We start from the raw sequence: 12527 nt of genomic DNA, 5'->3' as shown, positions 1-12527 counted from the left end.
AACCTCATTAGCTTACATTCTACTGGATATGGATGGACGTAGTACTGCATCGCAAGACTACTTGTGCATTTCTTTACAGTTGGGTATGCTGTATTGTTAGTAATTGTGATCAGATCTTGTGATATAGACACAAAGTGTGTGGCTTTCCAAATGACAGGAATGGAATGGCATAATATTGCTGAAATGACATAGTTTCAGGGATCTGAAACTTAAGGTGTCTGTGTACGAGGGATGCGCTTCCACTTTCTGAGAGTTTAAGTGGCGTTTAAATGCATTTTTAGTCATGTAGCAGCATGACTTTAGGGATGGCATTGACAGTGGGTTGGTCCACCACTTTGGTCCAGACATTAATAATCAACCTCACAGAGCTGCTCCCATGGCTGTTAACCCCTTGTTTTGTTGTATGTTCTTTCAACAAAAAGAAATGAATGTAATTTAATATAATTGTTTGTGCAAACTGCAATAAGTGCTTCTTCCTCAAGCAGTTTGAGTTTATATGTAGCTGTTGCTTTTGTCATCATTCTTCTCTTGAAATACTGAAATCTTATCTAAAGTAAAAAAAGTGGAAAAAAAAATGTCTGCATGTTTTATCTGTCACCATGTCCCTACCATTGTCCTCATCATCATTGTTGTGATCATGATTTGAACAGTATGCAGTGCACTGAATCACATGTGACTACTAGCAACAAGCTTACCTAAATTCTTATTTCATATAGCAACATTGCACTGAGATAAGCTCACACACAACCAGCCAGTTACAGTAAAATATTTTATTTAGAAATGATTATTCATTTTGAAAATAAGTTTAAGAAATCCAGTGATATATGTAAATAATCAATAATCAGGTTAAAGTGCAAAAATACATTTTTATATAATGTATCTGTACAAAAATAACATTGGATTGTGATATTGAAAAGGAGAAAGATGTGTCTATGCTAACATGGCTTTTATAATTCTCAGTTTTTGAAAAAAATAAAAATGCATGAGTCATGTCCCTTTTGTAAAGTCTTTTGATTACAAGCTTCTGTCTGAGCAGCCACAAGGTTTTCTTTTTTCTTTTTTTCTTTTTTTTAGGTCCATTTCACATTCCACACATCCACTGGGTTCTCTGCCAAGTCAGACTTTGACAACTACATATACACTTCCCCATCAAGGTTTATTTCTGTATGATTTCTTTTAGAAGTGGCTGGTGAAATATTTCATCCTTGAAAAGTATTTCCATAGAAGCTGAGGGCTCAACCTCGAGCAGCTGAGATGAAAAAGTCTTTGGTTGTTCTTTGACTGTTGTTGTCTTTGGTCTTGTTTTTACAGTGTCCCCATCCTTTCCTTGCTGGCAGTGAATCATTTGATCTTCGTTGGCTTCAGTTCCTTGACCTGCATGTGTAATGTTTTGTGGACAGCCAGAGTTCTGGACTGACAGAAGCCCTTCCCACACTCCTGACATTTGAAGGGCTTTTCTTTGGAATGAATGTACCTGCAGGCAATACACAAAGAGCAGCCAGTTAGTATATAGAAAGAATCATGTCAGATTTCAGGGCATCATCATTAGTACTGAATGGGTCAATGGGCCTGGCATATAGGCTTCATGACCCTTCCAACATGTCATCCAAAGAAAACAACAATGGTCATCAACAATGAGGTGCTATTGTTTGAATAGGTTTTACAAACAATCACGATAAATTCCAGAAGATTCCACAATTCACATGGTGGCAGGCTTTGTAGAGGCCCATTGTCTCTATACAGGCACAATGGCATCAACGTTACTGTGACTACAAGCCTTCAGGAAGCACCTCACAGTCACTGCACCCTACTGGTATTAGCGAGACACTGGGAAATAAAAGAAAGTACTGGAGTTCTGGCAAGTTCTGAGATCAGGCTGAGCTGAACACACATGCACGCACGCACACACACACACACACACACACACACACACACACACACACACACACACACACACACACACACACACACACACACACACACACAGTGTCTGTTTCTAGGTAGCATTGGTAACACTGGTTGTTATGTGTGAATCAACACAGACTGCACAAAATAGCAAATTATGTGAAGCAAAAAAAATCTCTTTGTTTTGTGTCAGAACACACCTTTAAAAATGTGGATTTGTCTGTGTTAATCTGTGGCCTGAAGTGTCACATGGGAAAAATAAAATCTCAACTTTCCCTGCTTTATGTTTGTTGTATCATTTATTTTGAGTAATTCGGTAAATCAGTAATTATAATATTTTCAACATGACCAGAAGACAGTATAAAAAGCTGCAATGCCACATATTTGGTAACGTTATGCTAATTATACTATTATATTAGCATCAAAGAAATGAATAAATGAATCGAATAAGGCATTTAGTCACTGATTTGCATTTGGTTTTGATTTTTTGGTCTGCTGGTGTTCTATGTGTATTTGTGAGGTTGACTGTCAGTTTTTAAGTACCAAACACTGAGTTAATGTAAGCAGTAACCACACTACACATAATATCTGGACATTTGGATCCATTGAACATCCACTAAATTTGGATGGAAACTGTAGAGTTTGGCCTATTACCACACTTAACCAGTCACTGCATGAAGAGGGCATTCTCGCCAGACTTGCCGTTTCAAAAATCAATCCTTTATTCACGCATCAAACACAGTCTTCTGTGCATTGTGTATTGTTGTCTTTGATAAGGCCTGGTTCTCACCTGTGGTCCCGGAGGTGGTCCTGTCTTCTGAAGGCTTTGTGGCAGATATCACAAGTATATGGCCTCTCATCTGTGTGTGTCCTCTCGTGGATCAAAAGATTATAGGATTTGGTAAAATGGCGGCCACAGAACTTGCAGACAAACTCTTTCTTGGTCTTGGAGGGCAGCCGGCCTCGGCTGGACTTACGCTCAGGTGAAGAGAGTTTGGTCACGTCCAGGAGGCATCCTAGGCCAGCTGAGGTTGGGTGGTGAGATGATGCCTGTGCGGTGGCAGCAGTACCCGTCATACTCAGGTCCTCCGCCTTCAGATGATCCTCCTGGGTGGCTGCTGCTGCCAGGTTGGCAAAGTCAAAGCGGGGCTTGTTCTTGGAGTTCTGCAGCAACCCTGCTGAGTCCTGCTTGGGCTGCAGGAGGTGAGGGAATATGGGAATGGAGGCCATGGAGGAGAACTGGGCTGGCAGCTTGGAGATGGTGCAGCGGGGCAGGGCCAAAGGTGGGTAACCGAGGGTCCACTGGTGGAGGTGGATGGCGTGTAGGGCACTGAAGCTGTAGATGCTGTGAAAATGGTCAGCTGGTAACTGGAGGCCCGTGGAGCTCTGGAGGAGGGAGTAGTTGGACAGCTGGAGGGACGGGTGGAGAGGGACTGGTGCTGGCAGAGTCTTGCTGCCCATGGCTGCCATGCAAAATCCAACAGGCCTTCTGGTAGAGACAGAAACATTAGGAGTTGAAAATATGCAAAGTTTGGTCCAAGTCATGTTGATTTTTCAAAAATGCTTTCATATGTATTGAAGTGAAGACTGCAAAGATGATGACCAGGAGGTTTGATCACATTTCTAGTGCAAAATACACATGCACACAAACATACAGCGTAACTATAACAACATTTATACAAGAAACCAGATTAGAGTGAAAAAAATCAAGTTTGGCAGGAATTCAGACAGTTTACAGGAATTTTTTCAGAAGTCATATTTATGCCCCCTCTTCTCCCCTTACTGGGTACAAGTGCATAGACTTTGCAGCCTGCTTTTCAGCTGTGGAAAATGACTTGTTTCATCTTTTCAAGAGGAATATCAGTTAAAAGGAGTTCAGTTAAGTGTTCAGTTAAAAGGATTGTTTTGAAATTCGTATTTGCTTTCCTTCTGAGAGTGCAACGAGAGGATGGATATCAATGTCATGTCTATGTGTTAAGTATGAAGCTGGAGTCAAGGTGGTTACTGGCTCGGCATTGAGACTGAACTATACTTGTCAAGAAATATTTCTGGCTTGTAACCACAGATTCAGATTTTTACATTTTGTTTGTGTGCGGACTAAACAAGTTAGACTCAAAGTATACATTTTTTTTTTATTTAGAAGTGTTGATAGGTGTATTTTTGGCATTTGTACAGAGCCCCCTGCTTTTACTCTTTAGTTTAAGCCAACCACATCCTGACTCAACCTCTGTACTTAACACAGACATGAGATTGATATCTGTATTTTCATCTCATCTTTAGGAAAAAGTGATTCACTAGCAGTTAAAAAGGAAACCACATTCTTTGTACAACACCTTATAACTCAATCATTCATTGTGTCATAGTTGAGATTAATTTTGGATTGTTAAATAAATGGCATCCATCTACAAGAATATGCTAATGATGGGTATGTTAGGGTCAAAAAAGCAAACAGGATTTTTACTACTATACCTGTGAGGTGGCAGGTATTTCAGTGCCTGGTGGTTCATGGTAGATTTGTTAAGAATGCTCTTATGCTTTGGCTTGTTCTACAACGTGACTGAATTTGAAATATTTTGAATGGCATGGTGAAATCCATCATCATGTTTGATTTGTATATTACCCCTCCCCATACCACAACACACACACTTCTATTAGGAGCCAATAAATATCCAATCTGGCTTGCTGATAAACATGTTTAAAGGGACCTCATTATCAGCTTATGACATACATGTGCATATGACAGGCCCTTAAAGTTGGATACAAACTACAGAAAGCCTTAAAAGTTAAAACATTTGCAAAATCAACTACGAAAGTATTTTATTTTATTTTTTACAATTCTCACTTTCTACAATATTTGCACATGGGAACTACTGTGTGGTTCTTAAGGAAGGATCATGGCCATAGTCAAAAAGACAAATGTTAATTGTCGGTCTGCAATAGAATACTCCAATTTCATGGATAAAATTCAGTCAGTCACCAATCCAAATTCTTCCAAAAATTTATGTAGAATGTTAAAAAAACATTTGAAAGTCACCCGTTAAGAGAGTGTGCAAGAGTGTACTTGAGAAAACTTTACCTCTACTACTTAAAACCTCTGATATGGTCCTTTAAAGTTGGATTTAATAGTCATTTAGAAGAGCTATGATTACAGTAGAGATATGGACCCGCTGATGATCCTCACAAGCATACTAAGATGCTTAAACAAACCTATGTGTATGAGTGTGGTAAATGTGTCAGTGAAAGTGAACACAAAACAACTGGCAGCATTAACAGACACACAGACACACACAGACGCATCATGCAGACAAATAGCTGTGTGTGTGTGTGTGTGTGTGTGTGTGTGTGTGTGAGAGAGAGAGAGAGAGAGAGAGAGAGAGAGAGAGAGAGAGAGAGTGCATGCATGTGTGTGTTTGTGCGTGCGTGTGGGTGTGTGTAGCAGGGGGAGGGGATTTCTGTTCCCAGAAACATGCCCAGGGCTGTTGAGGGCAGAGAAGTAGAATGACAGCATTCAGCCAGAGAAATACCTGTGAGCTGTTAAATCAGGTTTGATAAGCAGGAATAACAATAGACAATAATGTATCTTTGTCTGAGGCTGACGCTGATGGACAGGAGCCACAGCAGCTCTTAGTCTCTGTTCCCAGAGTAACACAGCCCCCAGGCCACTCCTCTCACCTCATCATCTCATATAACAGACCTCTTTACAGACGCGGAACTGCTGCATCACTGCTGCATACTCAAAAAGTACACTTACTCAGATGTTACATGTACCATTTTGAGTTGAATTTCAGAGGAAAATATATTATACTTTTGCTTCATTGCATCATTTATCTGGTGGCTGTACATACAGCATATGTTCATTTGATTTTGAGTTTTTGGTCACTTGTGTTTAAGTATTTAAATAAACTACTTAATATATTTGCTGGACTTTATTTTAGAGGCTAATTTACAGACCTTCTGTTCAAATAAAAAATCTCATCCAAAACACACAATGGACCAAAACATGTTATATTATTACTAATTAAACTACACAGAAGTGTATAAAGTAATTAAAAACATTACCACCTCCATCAACAACCTGAAAAATGCTGCTGACTTATTAATGCGTTATAATAGTAATCCAATAGTATAATTAGTATAATATTTTATAATATAACACTTCAGGGCCTATGTTGAAGCAGTATTTTAACTTTTGATACTTAAAGCACATTTTGTTTCATATTGTTTTTTTTGTTTTTTGGGTTTTTTTTGGTCATGTAATGGAGACTTTTATTGTGGTACTGCTGCTTTTACTTATTCTACCGCTGGTTACTACTGTAGTTATTCTACTTTGTAGATAAGACTGGGGAAAAAAAAAAGATTAATAAAAAGATCAAGACTACATGCATACCAGATGAAATGCTGTGGTTGTTGTTGTAAAACCAATATAAACCAATAAATACTGCTTCGCATATAACAACATAACAGCACAGTGAAAGAGTCCATTTTCCAAAATTATTACTTTTACTTTTGATACTGAAGCAATGAATATCTTGCAATGCAAATCTGTGTATTATTACTTAAAATCTTGAATTCAGAGCTTTTCCACTTAATGGAGTCATTTTCCCTCTTGGTGTTGCTGTTTCTGCTTTAGGACAGGACATACTCACATTTTCCACCATTGTTTCTGCTTCAAATTAGTCAAACTAACACATCTGTAATCACCACCTGAATAGACCTTTACTGATGTGTTTTTCTCCAGCTTTTCATCTAACTCATTACCATCGCCATAAATTGTGATGATGGGTCTCGGAGTTGTTACAGACTGAAGACCATTTTACTGAGTATGTGTCAGTGTGAGGATTTTTTTTTTTTGCTTGAGAGAAAGAAAGTAATGATGATTAAAAATGAACCTCTAGTACACTCAGCAGAGTATTCACCTCACCTCATGTTGTTCAAATCCAAATTCCTGCTTGATTTTGGATCCCAAATATGAAAGTGATTTACAAAACATGTGGAACATTTCCACTGATGGAACTGTGTAGTATCTGAACACGATTTTGGATTTTTAACTCTCCAGGGGGAACTTAGTGGGGAAGGTGGTTTTCAAACTGAAAAATCTTTTTTTTTTTTTTTTTTTTCCTGAAACGACAATTCATATTATATTGATATTCATAACAATAGCAACACTGCTGAATAACATTAATAATGACCATGATTACTATTTCATAATCAGTTAACTCGACTGACTTAAGGTGAAAAGACCAACCCACGAGAGAGGAAATAGTGGAGTCTGTGGACTTATATCAGACATGTATTTGACCTGCCTTTGCTGGGGGAAAACCTGGTATCTCCGAATATTATCGGGATGTAAGAAAAACAGAGTTGTTTTGAGTGTAAGAAAAGTGCATGAGACTGTAAATTCATTTGAAACAGTCAAACACAAAATAACTTCATCATCACCTGTGCAAGAGAGGACAGAACCAGGTGAGTTGTTTATAGCTTTAAAGTGATTCTTTCTCGTCAGGTTGTTATTACATTGTCCTGAAGTGTAGCTCACAGAATGTGAGCATTACCATACAGGCAGACAGAGTGGAGTTACCGTTCGCAGCTTTACACAAGCTATAGAGATGTAAATAAATAGTAAATAAGAGAATTGGAAATGTCTTAGCCCTGAACCTGAGGCTGGGCAGCTCATCCAGTGAAGTGGTTGTAATGAGGAGCAGTGGAGCTCAAACAGCCCCCTGTGGTCTGTTCCTCTCTGATCATGACGCAGAAGTAATTGACTTTTACTTAGGAGGTCATTAGAGGAGATAAGTGCAGTGCTGCTGAGCCTCTCCTCACCTTTAACCCTTTGATGTCTGCATACCAGGGGCCTCTAGATCCAAACAGCCATGTGGCCCTCTGGTTTAGTGGAGACTGTGAGATTCAGCGCCTCAGAGGGCCTCATTGTGAAGACGGAGACTCTGCTTCACACCTCCATGCAAACGTGATCAGGCTGGGTGTAGTACACACTCAGACCCAGAAAATATTAATGTGAACTCATCAACTTCTACAGAGCTGAGCAGGTCCGCTCAGTCCAAACTATGGAAAACACATCCTGTAAACATCCAGGACACATCTTCATGTCCTATGATTCGTACTTTTTGAGAATTTTAGCAATCTGGTTAATTTTATGTTCTGCTGTTAAAAACTTACACGCCGCATATATCGTAGCTGCTTCCAGTAATCTGTGACTCAATGTAGTATTACATTACTACAGAATAAGACTGTAGCAATAAAAAAAAACACTATGGTAAATTATTCCATTAAAAGTTCATCACTCATTTTAATCACTCATTTTTTTTAAACTTAGTACAAGTTTACAAGTTAAACATATGGTCATGTAGTGAAACTCAATTACAAACTGGCTCATGTGGTACTAGATCTAATTAATTCATATACTGTTTCGTGGTTTAACAGGCTTTTTGGCATATGACCCCTTTAAGTCACAAATTATGGCCCTGTAGATTTAATATGTGAGCAGTTCAACGACAGTTTTTTCCTCTCAGATTGTTTGATTTAAAGGAAATACTGACTACTGTCATTCAAAAGCAATTAGAATAAAGTCAGATAATGCATTACCAGCGGTAACTTTGTGTGACATGTTTTTTTTCTTTTTATAATCATCTTGGGACCCCTCACATTTATAGTGTCTAGGGACCTCTAGGCCATGCTTACAACCAAGTGGAGAACCACTAGTTTAAGCTATGACCATGACTTCATACCCATGCTGAAAAGAAATTTTAATCTGCATACTAGTAACTGCAGCCTTGGCAGCTCTGACTCAGGGGACGTAACAGGCCACAATGTGCAATGGTGGGGCATTATGTGCAAAATCATGGACATAATCATGTTTGATTGAGCCTATTATACACTTACCCGTGATTCAGATTTCATATTGCACATACCTAACAATATGCCAGTTCTTAAACATATCTTTATGCAGCCCACCAGGAATGATTCATACCATTAGCCTTTTTATAATTTCAGCACTGGGTATATTTTTGCACCTTATTGATATTTAATATTTGCACTCTATATATTTGGATCTTTCCTACTTTGCACTACAACTGCTGCACAGCTTATTCCCTCTGGGTGAATAAAGTTTAAGTATAAAGCCTTGAAAAGTGCCAGCACCTTAGTACAGAGATTGAGTAAAATCTATGTAGGAGATAATATAATGGTCATTGTGATAACTTTGGCTATGGGCATAAGTGGACAAACTTCACTTCTCATTGATGTCTTTTACATCTGACTTTGACACATACAGTATGTCTACTGAACTTTGCTTCCTCTTTGCTCTTATTTTAAAAACTACAGAAGGTTAAAAAAGTTCAGTTCCCTTTGACTGAAATATAGAGAGTCACACCTTATGGCCTACTGTCTCTTCAGTATGCAACAAGTTCAAATGATCCATATTTGTACCTTAGCACTGATGGAAACTGAGGATCACAGGAGTGTGGTTAGAAATGCTCAGCCCCTTGGCCCTTGTGTGGCAAAGGTACTCATTTTACCCCACAGGTCAGAGTCTTTAATCCAGCCTTCAACTGAATTCAGCATTGTCTCACACTTACACTATAATGTATTCACCTGAGCTAACAAGTGTATTCAAAGCAACAAATCAACATCTGCACCGGCTCCTTAAAGTTAGATGTTCTTCAGACAAGCCACTGAGTGCAGTGGATCTGTTTCAATATTTATAGATTTTTTTGTTTTCTTTTTCCTCTGGACACTTTTTGATAAAAGTTTAATTCTACTAGAAACAGGATGAAATGTTCTTACTGCATAACTAGAGGTTCACAGTTTTAAATGAAATGAGTTTTATAAATAAATAAAAATTAAACAGAAATTACTGACTGCAAGAAGTTACCTATTTTTGTAACAATCATGTCGTTATTTTAAAACAAATGCTGGAAGTTATTCATATAAACTGAACTATTAAATGAACCACAGCAGTTGGGATTTCCATTGAATAATTTGTAGCCTTATTTGTACCAGTCAATGGTGGGACGCTTTATATTTACCAAAGACCTTTCAGTGATTTAAAGGAAATTGTACTGAGCTTGACAATTAACATTTATGTTACTTTAAACTTCGATTCCACTACAGTTTAGAGGCAAATATTGTACATTTTACTGCGCCTCGTTTATCTTTTACTAAATTTACTTTAGTAAAAAGTCCTGTAATCGTCCTGCACTATTGCACCTAATGAACAATGTTTAAAATGGCCCGAGAGATGAATAATCCAGTCTTCTCGACTTTGCCATGTCCGCACATGGCCCCCTGCCGCCTGCTCTCACGGTGAAGCGCTCAGGCTCCGGGCGGACACATCCACAGTGATGTGATCTCCATGCAGTGAGGTGATCAGAAAAGTCCGCTGGCTTTGACCCGTCACATCTGTCTCACAGACCTCTTACCTGATGCATGTGGACTTTATTGGGTGCAGGGCTTCATTAAGCGGAGCGGTTTTATTAATTAGTGAAACAGGGAGGGAGACTGTGTCAGTGCACGCTGAGCGGAGGTGCTCTCCTCTCTGTTCTTCATGGATATCTGTGGTGAATTTCATCCAGACTAATTGTGCACCCTGCATCTGTACAGAAATCTCAACATTGCATTGAACCAAGACTCAAAGATCAACGAGCCAAGTGACATAAAAACTACAGTTTTGTCAGTCTGACTTGTGCAGAGAGTTTTTTAGTGATAGGTAACTAACAGTTATGTGTTGGCAATGAACAAAACTGTAAGAGAAAAACGGCTCTGCTCTTTTAATTGAATCAATTTACAGCCGATTAGCTGAGGAATATATACGCACCAGTCATATTCGATTTAGTTTAAAAATCTTTTTTTTTTTTTTTTCTTTTTTTGCCGCACCTGTTGCACAATCCTTATCTCAAACTCCTGAAGAGTTTTTGTTGGGTTGAAGTAACTGATAAATATAAGATTAGAAACTTAATTAGAAACTTAAAATCCAAACAATGTGACATAAGTTTCTTTCCACTGCTTGGATATTGCAATGCATGTCGTTTCATTTTCAGTTCGAATATAAAAAGAACGTAAAGACTTACCAATGAAGTGGATTGATTAAATTCGCCTTCTGCAGCTCGGGGATCCTGCCGGAGGTTCGAGGTGTGGAAGCCCGCTGAGCAGCCTTGTTTATTGTTGTGGATGCTTTAATGAGTCGGCCGGAGCGGCAGCATGTTCCCTCGATGCTGCGGCGTGAGCTCAGACTGAAGGCAGAGCTGAGCAGGCTCGGCGGTGTGGTGGTGGAGCAGCTGTGATGGTGGGACGCCCCTCGGCTCCACTGTTCTGCGCTCCCGGCTGCCGCTGGCCTCTTTATTGCATCGCAGAGTCCGACTCCTACTGGCGCGTCACTCAGCCGGCCCACATACAGCACAACACAACAGAACAGAACAGGACGCGGGACAGCTCTGCTGCTACATGAACTTGTGGTGTACGCCAGGAAGAAGTTTGTGTGCCTGTGTTTTCATAGGCGCATGCTGGGCTGGATGTGTACATGAGCGGTGTGCACATGCCTTTTGAAATGAATCCTAAAAGTCTGAGAGTTCAGTGTATAATATAGATTTTAAAACAGTAAAAAACTGGGGCAGTATTTTTTCTGACTTTGCCTGTAAAGACTATTGGACTACAACTAACACGAAGGCCAGTGTTCCCACCTACTGCGTCCCTTGACACCGTGTGTGTATTTAATGGCCTAAAACATTTCTTTTCGCTGTGGACACAAACTTTCAGTTGAATGTCTCGGCGTCAAACGTTTTTTCTCTCACATGAGGGTTTGTGACCTTATAGCACCGCCCGGAACAACCCTCATATTTCTTCTGCAACCTATAGATTTTCTTTATGATGAACTCTGCTGAAATGTGTACGGCTGGCATTGATATGGAAACATCAAATGGGCTTATTTGGGAAATACTGTTATGTTCATGCATAATGTACGTTTGTAAAAATCGTTACTCTTGCAATCAAGAAGAGGACTGACTGATCCCCAAGATGCAAATTTAGCCATTTCTATCTGATCTTTTTCGAATATAGATTGATATTTTCTATTACATGGTTGCTTTTTTTTTTTATTTTATTTTATCTTGACCCATTTGTGCCACTATTTTTGCTTTTTGTAATGCTTGCTGGCTGTAATGACTGAATTTCCCCAGTGTGGGATTAATAAAGTCTTATCTTATCTTATCTTATCTTATCTTATCTTATTGACTATTAAATACATACCTTGAAGCCCCATTAACTTTGCATTTTAAGATACAGGTAAGGTAAAAAAAAAAAAAAAAATTATATATATATATATATATATATATATATATATATATATATATATATATATATATATATATATATATATATATATATATATAAAAATGTATAGGTGGGATTTTGCAATTTGCTTGTTCCCTAACGATGGTACAAAACAGCCCATGGAAATCCATCAAGTGGCTAACAATTAATTTTAATAATAACAAATACACCAATAACAAAAAGAACAATTCGAATTTGAATTGCTTCACTAGTTATTAGTCAATTTGTTTGATCTTTGTATGAAACCAAAACAATGAAGAAACATCTATTTATTTGTGAAT

At 38.6% G+C, this 12527-nt stretch overlaps 1 protein-coding gene across 1 annotated transcript; it reads right to left on the bottom strand.

The window, feature by feature from the left end:
* Positions 1 to 757: 757 nt before the first annotated feature.
* Positions 758 to 11243, bottom strand: osr1 (odd-skipped related transcription factor 1). The gene is made up of 3 exons (XM_070979497.1): positions 10989 to 11243; positions 2696 to 3394; positions 758 to 1474 (listed from the first exon to the last, which is right to left on the bottom strand). Exons 2-3 carry the CDS (start codon positions 3373 to 3375, stop codon positions 1342 to 1344), a joined length of 813 nt encoding a protein of 270 aa, XP_070835598.1. The 5' UTR covers positions 3376 to 3394; positions 10989 to 11243; the 3' UTR covers positions 758 to 1341.
* Positions 11244 to 12527: the final 1284 nt, after the last annotated feature.

This window comes from Chaetodon trifascialis, chromosome 14, assembly GCF_039877785.1.
Source record: "Chaetodon trifascialis isolate fChaTrf1 chromosome 14, fChaTrf1.hap1, whole genome shotgun sequence".
Classification (NCBI taxonomy): Eukaryota; Metazoa; Chordata; class Actinopteri; order Chaetodontiformes; family Chaetodontidae; genus Chaetodon; species Chaetodon trifascialis.
Note: the sequence above shows the minus strand (reverse complement) of the source record. Positions and strands in the feature narration are given on the sequence as shown.

Bases quoted from the DNA above. Each gene is read 5' to 3' on its own strand.
- osr1 (XM_070979497.1), bottom strand. From the start codon at position 3,375: ATGGCAGCCATGGGCAGCAAGACTCTGCCAGCACCAGTCCCTCTCCAC. The intron at 1,475-2,695 runs GTGAGAACCAGG...TATTGCCTGCAG, and splicing joins GACCACCTCCGGGACCACAG to GTACATTCATTCCAAAGAAA.